We start from the raw sequence: 24728 nt of genomic DNA, 5'->3' as shown, positions 1-24728 counted from the left end.
ACGTGCGACGCATCCCCTTCGGAGTAGGAGCCATCCTCAGCCACACCCTCGCCGATGGAAAAGAAGCGCCCATCGCTTTTTCTCGAGGACCCTCTCAAAACCCGAACGAAACTACAGCCAATTGGATAAGGAGGCTCTGGCCATCGTTGCGGCCGTAAAGAAATTCCACGAATACCTTTACGGCAGGACCTTCACCATAATCACGGACCACAAACCACTGCTGGGAATACTGGCAGGAGACCGGGCCACACCAATCATCCTCTCCCAAGAATGACAAGGTGGTCCGAATTTCTTGCCGCCTATAATTACCGGCTAATCCACCGCCGCGGCAAAACAATTCCGCACGCAGACGCCCTCAGCCGCACACCGTTGCCAACCCTGGACGACGACCCAGCACCAACCACGTCTACCCTGAGCATCGAGACCTTACCCAACCTACCCCTGACCGCGTCAGACATTGCCCTAGCAACCAATAAAGACAGACGTCTGGCGCAGGTCCTGAGATGGGTGGGGAAAGGCTGGCCGGAAAAAGAGGAAGACAGCGAGTTCAAAGCTTACCGGAGCCGACAAACAGAGCTGTCAACACAAAAAGGTTGTTTATTGTGGGGGACAGGGTCGTAATCCCGGAAAAATTACAAAAAAAGTCCTAAGCATGCTGCACGAAGGGCACCCAGGCATCGTTAGGACAAAAGCCCTGGCCAGAAGCCACGCCTGGTGGCCAGGGATGGACAAGGAGATCGAAGCCTGGGTAGCCTCCTGCAAACAGTGCCAGGAATCAAGACCAAACCCCCGCCGCCCCAAGCAGAGAATGGGAAACCCCAGGGGCCATGGTCCCGAATCCACGTAGATTTCAGGGACCAACCAGAGGACACACCTTCCTGGTAACCGTAGACGCTTACTCAAACTGGCTGGAGGTAAGCAACATGAAGACGACCACCACAGACTCCGTCATCAGAGAACTCAGCAAACTCTTCGCAACCCACGGCCTCCCAGATGTCATCGTATCGGACAACGGCCCCCAGTTCACCGCACTACTGTTCGAGAAATTCCTAGCAGAACGAGGAATCCGACATGCATTAACAGCACCGGCGCACCCGGCGGCGAATGGTAGGGCGGAGAAAATGGTCCAATTTACAAAAAAACCATCCAAAAGATCGAAACCGGCGACATACAGGACAAGATAAATCGAATGCTCCTAATTCAACACATAACCCCGAGTACCACAACGAACAAGAGCCCAGCGGAGCTACTAATGGGAAGAAAACTGCGATCCCCGCTCGACCGCCTGCACCCCACATACAACCCGGAAAGACCCCTGATTCTACCAGCAAACACAGAACATTCTCACCGGGAGACAAGGTCTACGCAAAATACCTCACCGGAGACCCCCTCTGGGTACCGGCAACGATCACCCAAGCAACAGGGCCACTCGCATCCGCCTCCAAACAGCTGACGGACGAGCGTGGAAGCGCCACATCGACCAACTGAGATCAAGAACCACCGCGGAAACACAACCGACACGCAGACACCAGGTACAGTAAGGAACCGGCAAGACACCAACCAAGAGGAGGGAAGCCCACAAAGAACAAACCCACCCGAAAAGGAACCAGCAGTACTCACCATCTGAAGAACCGGAGAGCGACCCACTCAAGCCTCACCTGGAAGGAGCAGCCGAGCCAGCTCAACCGACCCCGGAAGCCCGAGCGGGAGCAGCCAAGCCAGCTCAACCAGCCCGGAAAAGCCGAGCGGGAGCAGCGAAGCCAGCAGCTCGACCGACCCGGTAGACCAGGAGGGAGCCGCGGCGAGAGGCCTGACTCACCCTTCCAGGCGGTTCCATCAACGAGGCGGAGAGCGACAGGAGTCCCACCCGAACCGGCCGACAACCAGAAGACAACTGACCAACGCAAGTCAAGTCGGAAAATACGGAGCCCCGCCTACTTACGGGACTACGTCACGTAGACCAAACCAAGAGGGGAGGGGTGTTCTGTACAGAAATCTGCTAAAACGCACAGCCACCGGATTGGCTAAGTGCGCGGCACTGATTGGTCGCTCGGAATCGACCGCGATTGGCTGAGCCGATCGCGGGCGATTCAAAAACGACCCGATTGGCGCAGCACTCAGCAGAAAGCCTTTTAAGCCGCACTTCTTCCCCACTTTCCCCACGTGTGTTTTGACCCCAATAAACAAGCTGAACCAAGTCACTGACTCGCGTCATTTGTTCGTATGAGATATACGACAGGCTTCATGCAAGGAAAGCAGCAGAAGTCTTTCTTTTTCTCCCCCAAACTCCGCCAGAAATGAGTCTTTGCCGGTGCAGCTTCTTGGAGCAGGATGCCTTTCAGGGTCCCAAAGACTCATTTCTGGCGGAGTTTGGGGGAAACAAGAAAGACTTTTACTGCTTTCCTTGTGTGCAGCCAAAAGCAGAGGAAGCAGCCTGGTGGCCAGGTGAGGCACATGGGGTGAATTCCCCCCTCCGCCCTTTCCCCCTTCCCCTCACTACCTCGTATTGTTCACAATGCAAACGACGCAAGCCTTATGTTCCCATGGGCCATGTGGGCAGCATAACTTTGTGTTTCCACGCAGCCTGGATTAATTGCTTTGGGGGTGACATTTCTCTGCGGACCACCAAAATTTTCTCGCGGACCACCAATGGTCCCTGGGCCATTGGTTGGAGATCACTGGTCTAAAGTTACAATGGCACTGGGGAAAAAAACCTGACTTAGGATTGTTTTTCACTCTTATGACCGTTGCAGCATTCCCATGGTCACATGATCAAAATTCAGTCACTTGGCAAGTGACTTGTATTTACGACTGTCACAGTGTCCCGGGGTCACAGTGATCTCCGCCTTTGCAACCTTTTGATAAACAAAGTCAATGGGGAAGCCAGATTCACTGAACAGCCCGTGTTACTAACTTAGCAACTGCAGTGATTCTTTTAAACAGTGGCAAGAAAGGTCATAAAATGGAGCAAATCCCTGTTAACGCATGTCTGGCTTTGCAAGAGAAATTTCGGGCTCAATTGTGGTCGTAAATCAAGGACTACATATTTCTAGTAAGAAAACCAGCTCTTCTTGAAGGGAGATTCTGCTTTTTACTTGCAATCCTACATTCATTTGCATGGGACATACTGAAACATGGATTTAGAATTGCGCTGGCTTTCGATTCAGATGATTATAGGATGTGAATATGTTGTTTAGGGCAAACCAAGCCTGTCCTTTGCTTGTGAATCTCCTCAATTTATCCGTTTAGCTGGGGGTGGGGGGTGGGGAATGCCAGCGGGGGAGGAGATCAGGGAGGAGGGCCGTATTGATGCTACAGCTCCCCTCCATTTCAGGGGCACGTGAGCTGTCTTAGGACCCCAGAATTGCAGTGTAAAAATCTGTAAAACCACAGAGGCCCAGTAAAGCAATGTAATTTTCCCAAGTTTTTGTTTGCACTTAAAAAAAAATTAAGGAAATAGCTCTTTTAAGCATCTTTGGAGAATCTCAATCATTTAGGTCATGATTGTCCCAAAGGTGCTTTTTCCAAGAGGCAACTGGACTTTCTGGTTTTTCTTTGAAGGCATTTCGCTTCTCATCCAAGAAGCTTCTTCAGCTCCATCCATCCATCCATTTATATTTATCTATCATCTATCATTATCATACCTATCCATCCATCCATCCATCCATTCATCATCTATCTGTTCTATTTAGCATCTATCTATGTCATGTTTAATTGTCTCTCTGTCTATCATCTCTGTCTGTCTATCTATTTATCTATCTATCTATCTATCTATCTATCTATCTATCTATCTATCTATCTTCACTATCTCTCTCTTCACTATATCTGTCTATATCTCTTTCTCTCTCTCTCTCTTTCTCTCTCTCTCTCTTTCTCTCTCTCTTCACTATGTCTATATCTATATCTCTTTCTCTTTATCTCTATCTATCTATCTATCTATCTATCTATCTATCTATCTATCTATCTATCTATCTATCTCTATCTACCTATCTATCTATCTATCTATCCATCCGTCCGTCCGTCTATCTATCTATCTATCTATCTATCTATCTATCTATCTATCTATCTATCTATCTATCATCTCTCTCCTCTACCTATCCATCTGTCATCTCTCTTTCCCTCTCTTTCATCTATCACCATTTCTCCCCCAGTGACTTACCATATCTCCATAAGATCATCCAGCCATCATCATGGAAATGATAAACAGCCTGTTTTATTACCATTCTCTTAGCTGGATGTCCCTGGATGTCCCTGAATGACACCCTAAGTCCCTAATGTGGAAATGAACTATTTTTCTATCTGCACACGGAAACCCACCTTTATCCATCTATTCATCTATTGCGTTATATTTACTTATTGGGGGGAAATAATGCATGCGGCAACAACAATCCCGTAAACCATTACAGTGAATATTTTCAGAGACTGATTCCTTTTTGAGCCCTCCTTAAAGCCACCAGGGTTTAAAGGCCTTTCTTTCCCGTAAATCCATCCCGAAGCATTTTGGTTTGACATGTGCTAATGTAATGCCTTCCTTATGGCATTTATGCTGTGACCCTAGCTGCCCCTTATTCCAGATTATAAATGAGGTGTGGAATTATGGAGGTTGTATCTCGCTAACACACCTTTAATAAATATGTTAATCAACCATCTGCGACAGCGTCTTCCTTGGTGTTGGACAGTCAATGCTCTGTGTTACGTATGGGACCCTTTGAATTCTATTCTCTTGGAAGCGACGTCTTTAAGTCAGAAGAGATTCACGGGAGAGAAGAGAGAATCCATTAGCCACGAGTTGCTTATACAAAGGAGCAGGAACTTGGATGGAAAAGCAGGAAGAAGATTCCACTGGGCATTGAATGAGAACGGTATATTTGAAATTACTTAAGATTCCAGAAACAGCCCCAGTGATAGCCCAGGATGGATAATAGAGTAACAGAATAAAAAAGTTGGAAGGAATCTTGGAGATCTTCTAGTCCAAGAAGTTCTAGTTTTCCGACAAATGGTTGTCCAATTTCTTCTTTAAAACCTCCAGTGTTGAAGATCCCACAACTCCTGTAGGCAAGTTGTTCCAATGATCAATGGATCTCACTGTCAGGAAATTTTTCCTTAGGTTGCTTCTCTCCTTGATTATTTCCCTCCATTGCTTCTTCTCCTGCCCTCAGGTGCTTTGGGGAATAGCTTGACTCCCTCTTCTTTGTGGTGGCCCCTGAGATATCAGAACCCTGCTATCCTGTCTCCCCTACTAGTCCTTCTTTTCATCAGACGAGATCTACCCAGTTCCTGAAACTGTTCTTCATATGTTTTAGCTTTCATTCCCCTCATTATCTCTGCATTCTTTCCAGAGTCTCAACATCTTTTTTATATTGTGGCGAACAAAACCGGATGCAATGATTTCAAGTGTGGTTTTATCCAGGCATTATGAAGTGATATTAATACCTCACATGAGTTTGATTCTGTGCCTCTGTTTATACAACCAATGATTGTATGAGTTTTTTTGGCTGCTGCTGCACGTTGCTGGCTCATATATTCAAGTCCGCTAGGACTCCAAAATCCCTCCCTCAGTTACTACTGCTGAGCCAGGTATCACCTATTCTATATTATATAATCACCCTAATTCATAACTTAATTTCTCAAGTAAGGTGTCTTGATGACGTAGCCTTTCAAGCAGGTCTACAGGTCGTCCTCAATTTACAACCACAATTGAGCCCAAAATTTCTGTTGCTAAGAGAGGCCAAATCCTCACATGCATTTCCATGTAGTCCACAGGAGTTGAGCATTTTCTTTTCCAACCATGTTGCTTGGACAATCAGATGTAAATACAAGTGGTCCTCAGCTTACGACCTCAGTTGAGCCCAGGGTTTATGTTGCTAAATGAGACATTCGTTAAGTGAGTTTCGTCCCATTTTACGATTTTTCTTAGCACCTTTGTTAAGTGAATCACCGCAGTTGTTAAATTAGCAACACGGTTGTTATGCGAATCTGGCTTCCCGCACAAACTTTGCATGTGTGTATTTAGGGAGCGGGGAATTTTGGCAGCTGGGGGGATATTTGGGGATTGTCATGTGTGTGTGCATGTTGAGTCTGGTCTCCAGGTGTTATGTGAATTTTGTTGCATGTATACTGTGTATATACATACAATGGCAATAAAGAATTCAAATTCAAATTCTCACAGGGTCTCAAAAGGGCTTCACGTGACCATGGAGATACTGAAATGATCATAAGTGTGAAAAATGGTCATAAGTCACTTTTTTCAGTGCCATTGTAATGTCGAATGGTCACTAAGCTGTGATGACCTGGGACTGGCACAAAAGCAACAAAGTCACAAAAATAGGTAAAGTCCCTTTAATACCTCCAACTTGGCCCCCGATGTCCAGTTATCCTCGGCTGGAGAAAAAGCTCTCCCAAGAACACTCTTTAAAGGGAAGAAATTCAGTCCCAACCCAAAGTACATATAAATTGTAAAGAAAAACCAACACAAACCACACTGCAGCAATTAACGAGACAGGGCAGGATAAGGGATTGAAGACTTCAAAAGATAGCAAAACAAACACAATTGAGAGGATGCCAGAACTCGGATAAAACTTGACAAACCAAAATAATTCACGCTTTGCTTCCAACAAACTGTGTGCAAACACCCTCTTTATCCTGCTTTCCCAGCTGCAGCTAATGAAGGGAATCAGGGCCTTTTTCTCCCCTGTAACTCATGTTGCTCCCTTATCCATTCCTCCCTGCGGGTCCTAGTATGAAGAAGAGGTGGGCTTGGGTCTTCCTCTGAATGCCCAGCCGGACTGTGCCCTTCCCCAGTTTCCTCCACAGCCACCGGAACCACACTCCCACTCCCTGTCAGCTGTTCCACCTCTCCCTCAGAATCAGATTCCAACAGGGGCATGACACTAAGCAAACTGTTGCAACTACCTGACTACCTGAAGAGATATATGTCCATTATCCTCCGGTGTTTGGTTTATAAAGGTATTCTGCTCCAAAATGAGAGCTACATTTACTTGATTAAGAAGAACAACAGGCAGAGATAGTCCCTGATTTACAACCATTCATTTAGTGACCATTCAAAGTTACAATGGCACTGAAAGAAATGACTGTTTTTCACAGTTACAGCTTTTGCAGCATCCCCATCAACAGAAGGACAAAATTCGGATGCTTGACAGCTAGTTCATATTTATGACGGTTGCAGTGTCCCAGTGTCATTGATCCCCTTTTGCGACCTTCTGACAAGCAAATTCAATGGGAAAGCCAGATTCACTTAACAACCATGTTACTAGCTTAACAACCGCAGTGATTCAACTTAACAACGGTGGCAAGAAAAGTCACAAAATGAGGCAAAACCTGCTTAACAACTGTCTCGCTTAGCAATGGAAAGATTGGGCTTAATTGTGACCGTAACTCAAGGACTACCTATAGTGCATTCTCAAATATTTGAATTTAGTCTGTCCAGCACGGTATCGCTTGTGAACTGAACTGGACAGATTTGTTTGGGTCTCAAGAGGCTGTTTTGGAGCACATTCCATAGATCCAATGAACCAAAAGAGATTTTATCGTTCTTTCAAAGGTTACCACCAAATTTTTAATGTGCCAAAGGAGTGTGATTATTAAGTACCTGAGAGAAGCATCTTGTTAATTGTACTTAATTAATTTGATTTGATGTAAATTAAATCAAACTTATCGCACTAGATTTTTGCAATAACCACTCATTTTTTTTGTCCTATCTGTCAGGGAGCAGCAATCTCTAGGCTTTAAAAATATTCCTGAAAACATTGCAATACCCTTGATTTCAACAGAACTGGAGGAAATGCAGATTCACCTTGAACATAGCTTGCTACTGCCGTCCCTTGAGGAAACTGTTAGAATTAGATTGTTTTCTATTAAATCAGGATGCATCCTGTATTGACTGTTGGTTGGTACTTCACATTCCCTAATTGTATTAAGTATTCTCTCCTTGGCTATCCCAAAGGTGCTTTTTGAAAGGCAAATAGACTTTCTTGTTTGTTTGTTTTTTGCCTTGCAAACTTTCTGCTTCTCATCCAATAAGCTTCTTCAGTTCTGAAGAAGTGAGAGAACTGCAGAAGCTTCTTGGACGAGGAGCAAAATGTCTTCAAGGGGAAAAAAAATAAAAGAAAGCCCAGTTGCCTTTTGAAAAACAGCTTTGGGACAACCATGACCTGGATGATTGAATATCTTCATAGACGTTTCTCTTTCTTGAATGTTTTAGGAAAAGAGAGAGGATGGTAGGGAGAGGGAGGAGGAGAGGGAGGGAGGGGAGAGAGAGGGAGAGAGAGAAAGAGAGGGAGAGGGAGAGAGAGAAGGAGGGAGGGAGAGCAGGAAAAAGAGGGGGAGAGGGAGGGGATGGAGAGAGAAGGGAAGAAGAAGGAGGGAGGGAAAGAGAGAAAGAGGAAGGGGAGGGGAGGGAGAAAAGGAGAGAGGGAGGGAGAGGGATGGGGAAAGAAGGGAGGGGAGAGAGAAAGAGAGGGATGGGGAGGAGAAGGAGGGAGGGAGGGAGAGAGAGAGAGAGAGAGAAAGAAAGAGGAAGGGGAGAGAGAGCGAGAGAAAGAGAGGGATGGGGAGGGAGAAGGAGGGAGGGAGGGAGAGAGAGAAAGAAAGAAAGAGGAAGGAGAGAGAGAGCGAGAGAAAGAAAGGGATGGGGAGGGGAAGGAGGGAGGGAGAGAGAGAGAGAAAGAAAGAGGAAGGGGAGAGAGAGCGAGAGAAAGAAAGGGATGGGGAGGGAGAAGGAGGGAGGGAGAGAGAGAGAGAGAGAAAGAGGAAGGGGGAGAGAGAGCGAGAGAAAGAAAGGGATGGGGAGGGAGAAGGAGGGAGGGAGAAAGAGAGAGAAAGAAAGAGGAAGTGGGAGAGAGAGAGAGAGAGAGAAAGAGAGAGATGGGGAGGGAGAAGGAGGGAGGGAGAAAGAGAGAGAAAAAGAGAGAGAGTCTGGCCTTCTTGCTTTATTCTCTGCCTCTGTTTCTAGATTCCCTCCATTAGCTTAAATCTGCTCCTGTCATTAACCACAAAAGTAGCCACAAAGACATTTTAAGCCGAAAAACGCACAGCAAGACCACCTCACACCCCTGGCATTGTTCTCTCCTCCCCCCTTTTCCTGGCTCAGTTGCCATCTTTTACTACGAACAAGTAGATTTTAAAAATGGCCCTCCGCAGCTATTCAAATGCAAGAGCGAGGTGAAGATCAGGATTGTACAAAGAACGGTATTTGCTCTGACATTCTTAACAGTCTCGGAGAAACCCCGTGAGGATACCATGGGCACCCAAGAAAAACGCATGGAACATCACACAAACCAATCCAGAGTTCTCGCGTGAGGTACAGACAACCAGGCTCAAATTATCCTACTTTGGGAAAATTATGTGAAGACAGAAACATAGAATAAGAGAGTTGGAAGGGGCCTTGGAGGTCTTATAGTCCAACCCCCTGCTAAGGCAGGGAATCCTATATACCATTTCAGACAGATGGTTATCCGATGGTTATTCTTAAAAACTTACTGCTATCATGTCACCCGCTAGTCCTGCTTTTCGTTAGACGAGAGAGGAAAACCAGGAACAAGGGATTTAATTCATGGAAGGAGCTGGCACAGCCTCCAGCAACATATGTGGGGATATTGCCACTATGGAACAAGCCTGATTTTTCATGGAAAAAAAGACTGTGAGTTTTGGTGATCTTTATCTCCCAGAGTTGGAAAGTGATTTACAACTAGTCCTTGACTTACAACCACAGCTGAGCTCAAAATTTATGTTGATAAGTGAGACAGTTTTAAATTGAGTTTTGCCCCATTTTAAAACCTTTTTTTTGGGGCCATGGTTCTTAAGCGAATCATTGCAGATAAGTTAGTAACGCGGCTGTTAAGTGAATCTGGCTTCCCCATTGGCTTTGCTTATCAGAAGGTTGCAAATAGTGACCAGGTGACCCCGGGACACTGCGACCGTCATAAATATGAATCAGTTGCCAAGTGTCTGAATTTTGCATGGGGATGCTGCAACGGTTCAAAGTGTGAAAAATGTCCGGGTCGCTTTTTGTCAGTACCGTTGCAACTTTGGAGGGTCACTAAATGAACCGTTGCAAGTCCAGAACTACCTGTATTCAGTTCAAAGGTCAGCCAGTTAATCGAATTACTGAGCTTGGGGCAGAATTAAATTCCCACATTTCTAATGTATTCAGTATTGCAACCAACAAAATTTCCCTTAGTTGCGAGACACACAAGACAGCAAGAAGTTCGTTAAACAAGACAGGAACTGAAGCGTGAGAAAGGACAAGCTGTCACCTCGTATAGTTTTCAGTTTTTTTATTATAGACTTTGTTTTAATCCACATGAATGTTAAAGAAACTACAACAGAGTTAAATACCTTTGTTTTGTTTTTGTTTTAGTCTGAGTGGTTATAATTTTTTTTCCTTTTAAATTACACTCAATCGTACATTGTAAAATATTTCCGGAAGGATTATCATCTTCATTTGTACAGCAAGCAAAGTACCATGGGAGAACTTGGAAAAAGAAGAAGGAAGTTGTGAGCGCTGTTGTGTAATGTGGTCTCCCTTTCACAAAGAGCCGGATATGGCTAATGCGTTTCCATCAATACGTCCAGGGATGACGCTCTCCCAGGTCTGTTTAGATCTCATTCTGTAGAAGAATTGTTCTGCCGAAGGAGAAGAGCCAACATCCCAAATGAGTTTCATAGCATTGGAATTGAAAGCACCATGAGATCCTATGCCCGTGGATCAGTCAGGATGGCCACAGCCTTTCCACAGTTTCTATCACATCCCGGAGTCCTTCTAAAAAAATCACCGAACAAACCTTTGGTACCATCAAACAAAATCCAAGGTGTATTTCCAGTTTTTCCCCACCCTCCCTTTAATTTCCCTTTTGGTTCTTAATAAATGGCTGCTACTTTCTAATGTTTATGGCTGTCCGTAAAGCTTTGAGGCCGCTTGACATTAGAAGCGCCGTTTTTATTTCTTCCGTATTGTTTTTCTGAAATGCCCCAAGTCCTTCCATCTTCAGTCTCTAGATACATCCAAACTCAGAGTGATGAGTGGTATCTTACAAGAGGGTCTTGTGGTCTTGCTGGAAAGACAGAGAAAAGGAAACGTCAGAAAGGTTTGAGCCCACCAAATGGAGCTCACTATATAGCTAAAGGGCATCTAGGTTAGCCAACCTTGATTGGTCTTCAAAACTGAATGCTGAATAACAGAGTTGGAAGAGAACTTGGAGGCCTTCTAGTTTAGCCCTCTGCCTAAGAAGGAGACTCTATGCCATTCTGGACAAATAGCCACCCAATCTCTTCTCAAACACCTCCAGTGATGGAGCACCCACAACTTCTGAAGCAAGATGTTCAGCTAATTAATTGTTCTCACTGTCAGGAAATTTCTAGGTTGCTTCTCTCTTTGATTAGTTTTCATCCATTGCTTCTTGTCCTGCCCTCTGGTGCTTTGGAGAATAGCTTGACTCCCTCTTCCTTACAACAGTTGCTCATAGACTGGAAGACTGCTATCATGTCACCCCTGGTCCTTGCAGGCTACTTCTGCTGACTGCTGGCTGCCTGCAGTTTGGCAGTTCCATTCTCACCGGTTCAAGGTTGACTCAGCCTTCCATCCAGGGCTAAGATCCTACCGGTTCGACCCGGTTCAAGGGAACCGGTAGCTCCGAAGATCAGCTGGGAGCAAACCAGTTCGCTCTGACAATCAGCTGTTGGGCCCTCCCACGCACCCCTGCTCTAGACTGCGCTTTATTTCTGGGTTTTCCAGCTCAGCTGATTCGTGTGGCGCAGCGTATTGCCATGCGTCGGCTGTTTTATGCACAGTGGTTGCAGCAAAAGGTGAGTTGCAAATGCTGCACATGCGCTAACTGAATCAGTTGTTACACCGGTTGAATTCCCACCCCCGCCCCTGCTTCCATCCTTCCTAGGTTAGTAAAATGAAGACCCTGACTGATGGGGGCAATAGGCTGACTCTGTGAACCACTTAGAGGTTCTGTAAAGCACTGTGTTAGACTAGAGTTACCCACTTCCTCCAATGGTTCTTCATATGTTTTAGCCCCCAGTCCCCTAATAATCTTTGTTGCTTTTCTCTGCACTCTTTCTCGAGTCTCAGACATCTTTTTTATATCATGGTGATCAAAACTGAATGCAGTATTCCAAGAGGGATTATACACTAAGTGGGATTATATCAAGATAGTACTTAGACATGAAGCTACCAGAAGATCCTAAGGTCATAGATCAGTGGGGCTTAAGCGAAACTTGAGAATGTGGCAATGACAATCGAATTCCATATTACAGCAATGAAAGATGCATGGATATATCCAAGGTGCATAATCAAGAATCAAGTCTGACCTGACAAAATCTTCGTTTAGTCCAGCTAGTGAAGGGCTTTAAAAAAAAAAAAAAACCCTCCAGGGACAGGACAGTGAGTGAATGGCTTTCTTTGCTATTTGTTCTCAGCATTTCTGAGTCAGCAAAACAAAAAGTGACTGCAGGTCAAATTCAAATGTTTCTGGAGAGATTGAGGGTTGAAAATCACAGAATTGTGACAGTGCCTTTAATTTCAGCTCTCGGGAACACGAGCGATGGGCTTCATCACTTCATTGTGACTGTTCAGCAGTGCCTCTCAAAACAGTGAATTTATTCACCCCATTCCTCACTGTCCTAAACTGCAGGCAATAAGAGGGAAATACAGTCGTGTCAACATTTGAAGCAACTTTTCTTTTCTTGACTCTGCTTAAAACAAATGTTGCAGTATGTCATTGAAGACATAGTTCAACGTTCAAGCCAAAAGTATTTTTAAAAGGTTAAATCATGGCAACTGGACCAAAGTTTGTTAATTTGTTTCATAACTCATCCAAGTAACTAAAACACTGTAGTTGTTCAGTTAGTAACATGGTCGTTAAGTGAATCTGGCTTCCCCATTGACTTCGCTTGCCAAAAAGTCACAAAAGGGGATCATGTGATCCCTGTTTTGTTTTATTACGGTGCAGCAAGATTGTCAAATTCACGTCCTCAGAGATCTCCCTGAAGGACATATAGCAAAAACCGAATAGCCACATTGGCAAAAAATATTTGGGGCCCATCCCCTATTCGTGCGAGCTCACCTTTTAGCTTTTGCTGAGATGTGTGCCAAGTTTTTCTTTCCTGATCAAGCTTGCTGCATAGGGGATCTGAAAGAAAACAGAGAAACATCTCACTCAGCAGCAATGAGTTAGCGAAGAAAGAAGAGACAAGAAAGAAGGCACCTTTTAAGCCCACAAATCTAAAATTCCTGGTAGGAAAGCAATCGTATCTATTTTGCAGACCATAAGATGGATGCAGATATAATGTGTGCATATTTCATTTGAAATGAGTAAATATATAATCGAACAAAAGGGATGGTTCCTACAGAAAAGGTTCCTCTATTAAAGTAAAATGGCATTTGCAGGGGGCAAAATGCCATTGAATGCCTGGGTTCCAATATTGTACCACAGTGTGGGCAACTTTACACCCTGTGGACTTCAACTCCAAGAATTCCTGAGCCAGTCATGTTGGGTACCATGGTCTCTCAGGGAGTTGAGGGTGCAAAGGGGCCATAGACGCTCACCCCTGTAGTATAATATAGTACTTCAATCCAAGTTTTAATTTCTAGATGATTCTGGAGGGTATCAAGAACCTTTTCACATTGTGTTTTCTCTCTCCACCCCTCACAAATCAGGTTAAAGATGACTTATGGTCCTCTCAGTGGTCGGCTAATACTGGTTCGCACCGGTTCTCACGAACCGGCAGTTCTGGTGAGCAGTTGGCCCTGCCCACCCACCCCTGCCCTTTCCTGTCCTGTATTTCCCTGCTTTTTAGCTCAGCTGATTAGCGCGGCACAGCGGATTGCTGGACCTTAGCTCTTTTACTCACCAGCGCTGACATAGAAGATAATTTTGAAACTTAAAATGGGTATTTTTTGAATGCTGCACATGCCTGCAAAGTGCGCACTCACCGAACCAGTTGTTAAACTGGTTGCAGCCCACCACTGTGTCCTCGTCTCTTCTGCCAATCTCAAAGTTCAGATAACACACTATATACCAGTGTTTTTCCACCTCAGTAAGTTTAAGGAGTGTGGATTTCAACTCCCAGAATTCCCCAGCCAGTATGCTGGCTGGGGAATTCAGGGAGTTGAAGTCCATATCTGGGAGTTGGTACATATCTGGGAATTGAAGTCCACATCATAAAAGCTACCAATACCGTTGCACTCCACACACACACACACACACACACACACACACACACACACAGAGAGAGCAACTAAATCTAGTCTGCAAGATTCTGTACAGCCACTAGATGGCAGCAGCACATCTGAATTCCCAATTTTTGTTGCCATCTACTGTAACCACTGTTTGGATTTTGTCAGCCCGGTTCTGATACTTTCCACTAGATCCGAGAGGAAACAAATTGCAATCACTCTTCCACCTTTTTACAACCAATTGACTTTGTCCCTACAATCTGCCTAACTGGTTTAATGAGAGGGTTCATGTGCCGGGAGAACCCTGATAAGATCAGCTGGCCCAATCAATTAATTCTCAGGATGTTGTTGTACTCAGCCCCAAACAGGCCTAGTCATGCACGAAGTTAAGCTAACTTAACCGGTGAGAATGTCACAGAGATGGCCAGGTTCTGTGCCTAGCTCTCTTCATTGAAAAAGCAAATATATGCGCCATGGCTACAAAGGGTCATTGAACAAAGCGCCGCTTCAACATGGCAAGTCTTTGTTGTGAGGATAAAAACATGACAAGCACCATCTGTGCCAGTTTGAACTCCTAGGGATACAGCAACCTATGCAGGCAGGAATAAAACATAATGGTCTCTTAGTGGAGACGGTGAAAGGCTAACATACAGCAGCAGGCAAAAAGATGTTCTATTAACGTATTTTCTCACACCCTGTGCGCACATCATTCTTTGCAGCCCCAGCTGACAGATCTTGATTCTCTGTTGGCAAGGGAAGAGCAGTCAAGGAGAAAGGCCCAGTGACTCATTTCCCATTGACCTAGGAAAGGGGATGTTTTGGGATGTCAATGAGAGACAGTTTGGTCTAGTGCCGTGATGGCGAACCCATGGCACGCGTGCCACAAGTGGCACGCAGAGCCATTTGTGCTGGCACGTGAGCCGCAGGCAAACATACCTCACTGCACATGCACGCACCTCACAGCTGATTTTTTTTCAGTTGGTTTGAGGCCTTTTTCGGCCTCCCAGAGGCTTGGGGAAAGCCTCTGCAAGACTTTTCAGGATGAATTATAAGCCCGTTTCGTCACTTCCTGTAATACCGGAAGTGATGAAACGGGCCTATAATTCATCCTGAAAAGCCTTGCAGAGGCTTTCCTTAAGCCTCTGGGGGCCGAAAAAGGCCTCAAACCAGCCAAAAAATCAGCTGTGAGGCGCAGTGCAGGTAAGGGTGGTGGGGGTGGGAATTGCGCATGCATGCACAGGGGATGTGGAAAGGGGGGGGCACGCATTGCATTCTGGAGCCCAAAAGGTTAGCCACCACTGGTCTAGTGGTTAGTGCACCAGGCTAGAAATTAGAAGACTGGGAATTCTAGTCCCAACTTGGCAGGAAAACTGGATGGAGACGGTGAATTCTAGTCTTAACTTAGGCACGAAAGTTGGCAAGGTGACTTTGGGCCAATCACCAGGAGACTCTGAGTTCTAGTCCCCCGCTAGGCATAAACACCATCTGTGTTACTTTGGGCCAATAACTCTCTCTCAGCCAACCTATGTCACAAGGGTGCTGCTCTTGGGAAAATAGGAGGAAGAAATAGTAGCGTGTATGTAAGTCAAGGAGATCATTCCACCAGAAAGCAGTAAAATAAGTTTCTTTACAAACCCAGAAGAAAAATGGAAAAAAGATTCTCCTAATTGAGGTTTATTGTAATTGTAGATAGTAATGGGGTCCCCTACCGAGCTGCTGGGTGGGTGCAATACTAAAAGGAAGCAGCAGAGGGCACTGGGAGATTGGGTTGCCTTAAAAAGCCTATTCTAGCTTGAAACCCTTCTATCACCTTGGCAAGAAAAGTACAGGGAGATGTGTATGTGTGTGGGTGTGCAATCAAGCTCCTCTTAAAGGAAATTTTGTCTTGTTAGGTTTCTGTGGACACTCACAGCACTACACAGAAACTGAAGAAAGCTGATGGGGCAGGAGGCATCTCCCATGGTTGGCCAAACAGATCTACTGCTTCTTTGTCTGATGACTACAGAAAAGCTCAGCTGTTTTTTGGATCTTTGACAGTAAGCTGGCCAAACCATCAGCTGAAAGTCTTCTTTATTTATCCTGGATTTTTTTTTTATCCCACCCTGATTACATCTATAGGTAACTCAAGATGGCAAACATACCTCATACTCCTTACTTCTCCTATTTTGTCCACAACAACAACCCTGTGAGGTGGGCTGGGCTGAGAGAGAAGGACCGTCCCAAAGCCACCCAGCCAACTTTCATACCTAAGGTTGGACTCACCATCTCCTGGTGATTAGCCCAAAGTCACCTTGCCAACTTTGGTGTCTAAGGTGAGACTAGAACTCACCATCTCCTGGTGATTGGCCCAAAGTCACCTTGCCAACTTTGGTGTCTAAGGTGGGACTAGAACTCACCGTCTCCTGGTGATTGACCCAAAGTCATTCAGCTACCTTTTATGCCTGAGGTAGTACTAGAACTCACAGTCTCCTAGTTTTTAGCCTGCTGCTTTAATCACTAGACCAAACTAACTCTCCCTTGATTCATGAAAGGAAAAGTGATGGAATGTTTTACCAATTTCCAGGATTTTTGGGCAGTTTCTCCATAAAGAATCCCCATAGAAATGTATGAACTTGCTTTTATCACGTTCACGTTACAACTGCCTCAATTACTTAATGATCATCACAAAAAAATATATCTAAAATTGGTCACGTGAGTGACTCGACTTACTCGAGTGACTCAATTCAATTTTATGACCATTTATTTGTGGTGGTCATTTAAACAAATGGGGCAGTTGTAAAGCGAACATGGCAGTCGTAAAGTGAGTCTATACATTCCTATGGGGATTTTTTTTTTTTTTGCAGAAACTGCCCTGAAATCTTAGTAACTGGTAAAACATTCTATGACATACAATAGAAATTCTGGACCGCATTAAGGTCCTAGGTTGAGGGCTAAATATAGCGGTTACGGCACCAAGATACAAATTGGGAGACAGTGAGTTCTAGTTCCACTCTGTGCACTTTATGCTGGATGACCTTGGCACGATCCCATTTTCTCTGCCCTAAAAAGCAGACAATGGCAAACTACTTCTGACAAGATGGCCAAGAAAAATTGCAGGCAGTTGCCGAGAGTCAAGATCATCTCAAAGACAGAAAATAATCAAAGAAACCCTAATGCTCTGCATGAAAAGAAAATCCCAAATTCCTTTGTTCCAACCAGGGCAAATATTCACAGACATCTGGGCTAAGCTCTCAGACGAGGGAATTTTTAATCCAAAGCCACTCAGCAGAGGAGAATCTTACAATCTGTAATTGTTGAACCATTTCTTCTCTGTAGGCCAACTCCCGCTTCATCTGATCTTGAAAATTATCTGTGCAAAAAGAAAAGGACAAAAACAAAAAAGTACATGAAAAATTTTCTTGTTAGACACTACCAATTCACCCTCCAAAACACTGCAGTTTGTTACTCTCTGATAATTTTGCACTGGAAAAAAAAAGATGGCTGAAAAAAAGAGCAGATCTGGATGTGCAGTGGCGTTAGATTGTAGGAAGTCTGTTATCTTACATGAAATAAAATATTTAAGCAATTATCCTCAGTCTGTATACAGGTGGTCCTCAGTTAATGATGGTAATTGGGAGTGGAAATTCTGTCACTAAGCGATGTGGTGATAAAGCATGATGTCACATGACTGCATTGCTTAACAGTAGCAATCCAGGCACTCCGCATTGCCATTATTAAGAGTGAATCATGATTACTTAAACAAAGGCCCTCCTTGAAACTTTCTGCCACTTTCTAACAAGCAAAGTCACTGGGGAAGCCAGCAGGAAGTTGTAAGTCCCAGCAGGTTCACAAGCCGTTCCACAGAGAGATAAGTGCTGCTGGGTGGCGGAAGGCACACGGGTGGCTGCAGTGGCATGGTGAACGATTTTGGACCTGCAGCGGTTTCCACCATGTGGGGAAGACTTATCTGAGTGACTTACAACATTTCCTGCTGGCTTCTCCATTGATTTTGCTTGCTGGAAGCCGGGAGGAAAGATCGCAAATGCCAATAACAAGATCAAGGGAAGCTGCAACTGTTGCAAGTGCCAATAATGTGGATCATGATCATGTGAACACAGGGGTGTTGTAATGGTGGCATGTTTGAGGACCAGTCATAAGTACCACTTGCTCAGCAATTTTGAATGGTCGCTGAACGAGTGAGGACTATCTGTTTTATATTTGCAGTATTGTACTGTAATTTAGGAATAACAGGAATTATAATTCCATCTCTTGGAGGCACCACATCTAAAGCTACCAGATGTGGCCTTCAAAATTCAAGTTGATTATGATATATCATTTCTAGCTGTGTTCTGGTAGTTATCCAGATATTTGCAGCTGACTTGGTAGCCTAATCAAGTTGGAGGCAGCAGATATGTGAAAGAACATTTTTTAAATCTGCTTTTCATGTATCTTATATTATAAGATAATATAAGATAATCCCATGTCAACCTAGAGTTCTCGCTTCAAGGCACAAACATCTAGGCTCAAACCATTTTCCAAAAGGCAACATGACTTTGTTTTTCCTTGAAATGGTTTCACTTCTCATCCAAGAAGCTTCCTTCAGTTCTGAAGAACAGTTCTGAAGTAGTGAAGAAGTGTCTTGGGTGAGAAGCAAAACACCTTCATGGAGAAACAAAATCCAGGTGCCTTTTGAAAAAGCACCTTTGGGACAACATGACTTAGATGACTGGGAAGGCTCTCCTGCTGGGAAAGGTGGAAGGAAGGAGAAGAAGAGGAGGACCAATAGTGAGGTGGATGAACTCAATTACAGAGGTGATGAAGGCACCTGTCGACTAAAAAGATACTCCTTTGGTCTTTTTAGCTGCCAGAAAAAGGGAGTGGGGGAAAACAGTGCATTCCTTAAGTGCCTAGATAATCACCCAGACTCTTGGGGATGGATGTATCCCATTGGAGAATACACATCCAGGGGATGTTTAGGGGGAGACCAGGGTCAAGGGGGAAATGAATGATGTAATTTAGCATCGGCTGCATCCAGCCAACACCAATATATCCACTTCTAATAAATCAATTTTCTTTTCTCTGATGCGGTTAGAGACTTATGATTTGAATGGGGGTGGATTTGTTGGAGTCCTGACAGCCAGCTGATACTAAATTACATCACTGGAAGACTTGAAGGGATAGTTTTAAGGATAAATCTTTATGGAAAGGAACTATCTATGTCTGTGATGGCAAGCCTATAGCACGCATACCAGAGATGGCACACACCGCCCCCTCTGTGGGCACACGAGCCATCACCTCAACTCTGCTGCGTGCCTCCCATCGGCCAGCTGGTCTTCAGGTCTCTGCCGTGCATGCGGGAAACGCATGTGTGGGGGTAGGGTGCATGCACGGGGCAGGGTGCATGCGTGGAGGATGTGTGTGCATGCCCGGAAGACATGAGCGCATGCGTGAGGACTTGTGAGCATGCGCCGGGCACATGCACAGGGGATGCATGCACACTGCATTTTGGGGGTGCACATGTGCGTGCTTTGGCTTGGTGCTGAAAAGGTTAGCCATCACTGATCTGGAAATGTGATTGCTAGAAATTGGCGCTTCGATGACACACATCGGTAGTCCTCGAGTTATGCCCATTTGTTTAATGACCGTTCACAGTTACAAAAAGCAAGTTATGATCAGTTTTCACACTTATGACTCTTGCATCAGCCTCACAGTTATCTAATCAAAATGTGCGTGTTTGGGAAACAGCCATTTATGTCAGGAAATCGGGCAGCAGGTATTCAAATGAAGTTCGACACTTGTAGCTTTAAATAAAGAAATATATTTTGCATCAAACTAGATAGTTAAGGAAACAGGAGCATCATGAGGTAAATCTCAGTGCCCGCAGAGAACCCAGAAGAAAAAAGGCGGGAAAAAAGGGAACCTCCCCCTCCACACCCACAGCAACCAATCATAGTGCAGGTTGCCTCCCGCAGGAGCCACCCCTCTCCAGTCAATCAACTATAACTGTGTGTTCTGGCTCATTGTACAACCGCACAGCTCCAGCTGCTAAATTTAAAAACATTAACAATTTACGATGGGATTGTCATTTGCAACCTTCCTAGGGAGCTTCTGACAAGCAAAGTCAAGGGGGGGGGCAGCTAGATTCGCTTAATGGCCACCTGATTCACTTAACAGCTGCAGTGATTCACTTAACAACCATGGCAAAAAAGTTGTAAAATCAGGCCTACCTCATTGAATAACCTCCATGCTTAGCAAAGGAAGTTTGTTTTTTATATATATAAATGTATTGTTTTATCATAGAGAATAAAATACAGGACAGTAAAACAAAATTAGCAAAAAAAAAACCCATTCAACCATAACAACGACAACAAATAGTGTACAAAAAAGGAGGAAAAAGTGGTAAATTAAATTTAACATCTAACATGTAGAGTCCAACTTGGCTGAGTGCTGAAAGAAGAGAAAAAGCAATGAATGTTCCTCCCCTTTTACAAATTTATATATGTGTGTGTGTGTGTGTGTGTGTGTGTGTGTGTATGTATGTATAAATTTATATATATATATAAAAGAAAAAAGAAGAAAAAGCAGTCAACAGGTTGAGCAAAGAAAGTTCTGATTGAATAGTGGTTGTTAAGTCAAGGGCTATCTGGATTAATAAGTGTGTGTAATAATACAAGGACCAAGGATTACAGATTACAGATTAACAGAGTTGGAAGGCACCTTATAGGTCATCTAGTCCAACCCCCTTCCCCGCCCAAGCAGGATGACTGAGTTCAGCATGAAAGTGGACTGTATATAAAAATGAATTCCCGGGATGGAATCAACAGGCTGATGTGTTTTGGTCATATGGAGAGAATGAGGGTTGAATTGCAGCACCATTACGCAGAGGAAGAGTGAAAGAGTTGAGAGGGAGAGAAATCACACTAAGATGAGGTTGAGGAGATCCTCAGACGCGAAAAGATGGGAAGATTAAAGGAAAAAAAGCAACCGCATGAAGTGGTAGATCAGGGGTGTCCAACTTTGGTCTCTTAAAGGCTTGTGGACATCAGCTCCCAGAATTCCCCAGCCAGCCATGTTGTCTAGGGAATTCTGGGAGTTGAAGTCCACAAGTTTTAAAGCTGGACCACCCCTATGGTAGATGAATCTAGAGCCAGGATGTTTTGCAAGAATAGAAAGCTAGGGAGAAATACAATGAATGCTCTTATCTTGGGGGCGGGGTTGAAAAAAGTTTTATTTTCTTTTTTCATGTCTTATCTTTCTTTGGCTTTCTCTTCTTTCCTGCACTCCTGCATCACATTCCTTTCCCTGGAAGGAGACATATATGACAGGCATATATGTGTATACAACTATCTCTACAAAGATGTGGTATACCGTATTTAAAGTGGTTAACATGCATTACTCGTCCTAACCTTTACAACAACCTTGTGTATCTTGTCTTTTTTTTTTTTTAAGTATCTTTGTGTTGACCTGTGTGGTGCGCTGTCTCTTTAAGGCTCTTGACTCAGCAAATGGGAGCCTATAAATTAGTTCCTTGGCTTTTTTTCAAATGATCCATTGTCTTCTGCTTTCTTCGTGTCCTTGGGTTTCTGATAATAAATGTTTCCTCCCTCGACAACAATGAAAAAAAAAGCTTTGGGAGGTGTTTTGTATCTGCTTAGCTCTTCCAGATTAACTAGTGGGAGATCCTGGTTGGATTTCTCTTACCTTGGCAAAGATTGAGCACCGTGGCTTTTGTGACATTGTGGTGAGGAACAGAATTCCCTTTGTGCTTCACTTAAGCTGGGGAGAAGATTGCTTCTAATCAACAACAAAACAAGAACATAGAAGAGAAACTCTTCCAAAAAGATGTTGAGACTTTGAAAAGAGTGCAGATAAGAGCAACCGAGATGATTAGGGGACTGGAGGCTAAAACATATGAAGAACAGTGGCAGGAATTCAATATGCCTAGTTTAATGAAAAGAAGGACTAGGGATGACATGATAGCAGTGTTCCAATATCTCAGGGGCTGCCATAACCTATTCTCCAAAGCACTTGAAGGCAGCACCAGAAACAATGGGTGGAAACTAATCAAGGAGAGCACTCACTTAAAATTAAGGAGAAATTTCCTGACAGTGAGAACAATTAATCAGTGGCTTGCCTTCAGAACTTGTGATGCTTTATTTATCTCCTGCTTTTAGCAGGGAGTTGGACTAGAAGACCTCCAAGGTCTCTTCCAACTCTGTTACTCTTGGCTAGAGGTTCCAGTGATCTCAAATAGGATGTTTTAATACTCTGGACAACCTGTGTTCCTAAGGGATTATGGTTTGTCACACAGTCAGCTAGATGTTTAGACCGGATTTGGCATTTTTATCTACCTATCAAGTCCTTTCCAAGGATCTGGGACAGAGAAACATGTATCTTTGATGGTATTTAGTTTAGTTTAGTTTAGTTTTTTGTCATTGCACCTCGTACAATGAAATCAAACACCATCTTCAGGGCACATCATGACCATGAAAATAAACACAAACACACATCCTTCACCCTCCACACATTGAACCGAAAATCCCCGACACCACACCAGAACTGCACTATACAGCAGAATTCAAAAGAGCTACTGCCCTGGGATAGAAACTATTTTTCAACCTATTTGTCCTTGTTTTTATTAACCTGTACCATCTGCCAGATGGTAATAGTTCAAAAAAAAGGGCTCCCAGGATGAGATGGATCTTTGAGACTGTTTTGAACTTTCTTAAGGCAGTGGGAGTTATAAAGCTCTTCCAAAGAGGGGAGAAGGCAACCAATGATCTTCTGGGCAATGACTTTAACCCTCTGGAGTGCTGTACTATCTGCCCCTGTGCAACTGGCAAACCATACAGAGGTGCAGTATGTTAAAATGCTCTCTATGGTGCAGCGGTAGAAGGTCACCAGCAATTTTTCATTCAGTTGTTGTTTCCTGAGAAGTCTCAGGTAGTATAATCTCTGCTGGGCCCTTTTGACCAGGGCTGCAATGTGAGCCCCCCAGGTCAGGTCCTCTTTTATGGTAACACCCAGAAACTTAAAACTGGCCACTTGCTCTACTCAGTCTCCATTAATAAGCAAGGGCTGGATGTCTGATCTGTTCCTCCTATAGTCCACTATAAGCTCCTTGGTCTTATTGGTATTGAGGACCAAGTTATTGTCTCCACACCACAAAAGTAACCGGTCCACCTCATCTCGATAGGCGGACTCATCCCACCCGCCATAGATGAGTCCCACCACTGTTGTATCATCTGCAAATTTAGTAATAGTATTACTAGAGTGAGTGGGAATGCAGTCATGCACCTAGAGAGTATAAAGCAAGGGACAACACACAACCCTGTAAAGGTATTATTAAAGATATTGTTGGAGGATGTAAGCTGTTCCAAGTAAAACTACCTTTTTAAATTGACCAATGATGATTTTTCTCAATGCCAATGTTTTTCAAGTGGTTTTCTAGGTGTTTTGGGATGGTACACAAGTCACCTATCGTTATTGGTACTACCTTTGCTTTCTTTTCCCCACAGTTGTTCTACTTCTATTTGCAGATCTTTGTATTATGATTTTCTCCAGTTCACATTCACTGTCATATTTTCCCAATTATTATAGGGAGAGTCTGTTTGAGTGTATCCCTTTTTGAAATAATACACATATTTTTTTAAAAAAAATCAATCCATTCAGAATAGAACTGGAAGGGACCTTGGAGGTCTTCTAGTCCAACCCCTTGTTTAAGCAGGAGATCCTATACCATTTCAGAGAGGTGGCTGTCTTATCTCTTCTTAAAAACCTCTAGTGATGAAACACCCGCAAAGTCTGAAGGCAAGCCATTACAACGGTTAATTATCCTCACTATTAGGAAGATTCTCCTTAATTCCAGGTTGCTTCTCTCCTTGATTAGTTTCCATCCATTGCTTCTTGTCCTGCCTTTAGGGGCTTTGGAGAATAGCTTGACTCCCTCTTCTTTGTGGCAGCCCCTGAGATATTGGAAGACTGCTATCCCGTCTCCCCTAGTCCTTCTTTTCATTAAACTAGACACACCCAATTCCTGCAACTGTTCTTTATATGTTTTGGTCTCCAGTCCAGTCCCCTAATCATCTTAGTTGCTCTCCTCTGCAGTTTTTCCAAAGTCTCAACATCTTATTTTGTAATGTGGTGACTAAAACTGGACGATGTATTCCAAGTATGGTCTTACTAAGGCTTCATAAAGCGGTACTAGTACTTCAAGTGATTTCACATGACGTGTGTGAATATTCCTAGAATGTGACTGCAGCACTCAAAATGGTTAGTTTAGATCTGCGTCTGATGATATGAGATCTATGTCTGATCGCCCCTTTATTGGTCTCATTGGCTGGGGCTTTTGGGTGTTGTAGTTCAGCATTATCTCAAGTTAAATGAATTAAAAAGACAAAACCTTACTGAAAACTGGGAATGAGGTGGTTCCTTTGAGCACTTGGAATTCCTGTTCAAGCCTCCTGCGCCAATCGATCTGTTCAAACAAGACCTTCTGAAGTTCTTCTAGACCAAAGAGGGAAAAGAAAAAAGAAAAAAAAAAGAA

The 24728-nt window shown here is 44.1% G+C and overlaps 1 protein-coding gene across 2 annotated transcripts in view; it reads right to left on the bottom strand.

Moving 5' to 3' along the window:
• Window positions 1-10354: 10354 nt before the first annotated feature.
• Window positions 10355-24728, bottom strand: part of SKOR2 (SKI family transcriptional corepressor 2) — a 50332-nt gene continuing 35958 nt past the window's right edge. The window contains exons 6-9 of one of the 2 annotated variants that reach the window (XM_087927508.1): window positions 24590-24688; window positions 17485-17552; window positions 13092-13157; window positions 10355-11072 (exon numbers count right to left, since the gene is read on the bottom strand). In XM_087927508.1, coding sequence (XP_087783634.1) covers window positions 13095-13157; window positions 17485-17552; window positions 24590-24688 — 230 coding nt within the window. In that variant the 3' untranslated portion in view covers window positions 10355-11072; window positions 13092-13094. The remainder of the gene's footprint in view (window positions 11073-13091; window positions 13158-17484; window positions 17553-24589; window positions 24689-24728) is intronic. The other variant, XM_087927509.1, reaches the window with a different exon arrangement.

The sequence above is a fragment of the Pseudonaja textilis genome, chromosome 2 (assembly GCF_049901715.1).
Source record: "Pseudonaja textilis isolate UNSWEBS1 chromosome 2, rPseTex1.2, whole genome shotgun sequence".
Lineage (NCBI taxonomy): Eukaryota > Metazoa > Chordata > Lepidosauria > Squamata > Elapidae > Pseudonaja > Pseudonaja textilis.
This window is presented reverse-complemented; position numbering and strand designations above follow the sequence as displayed.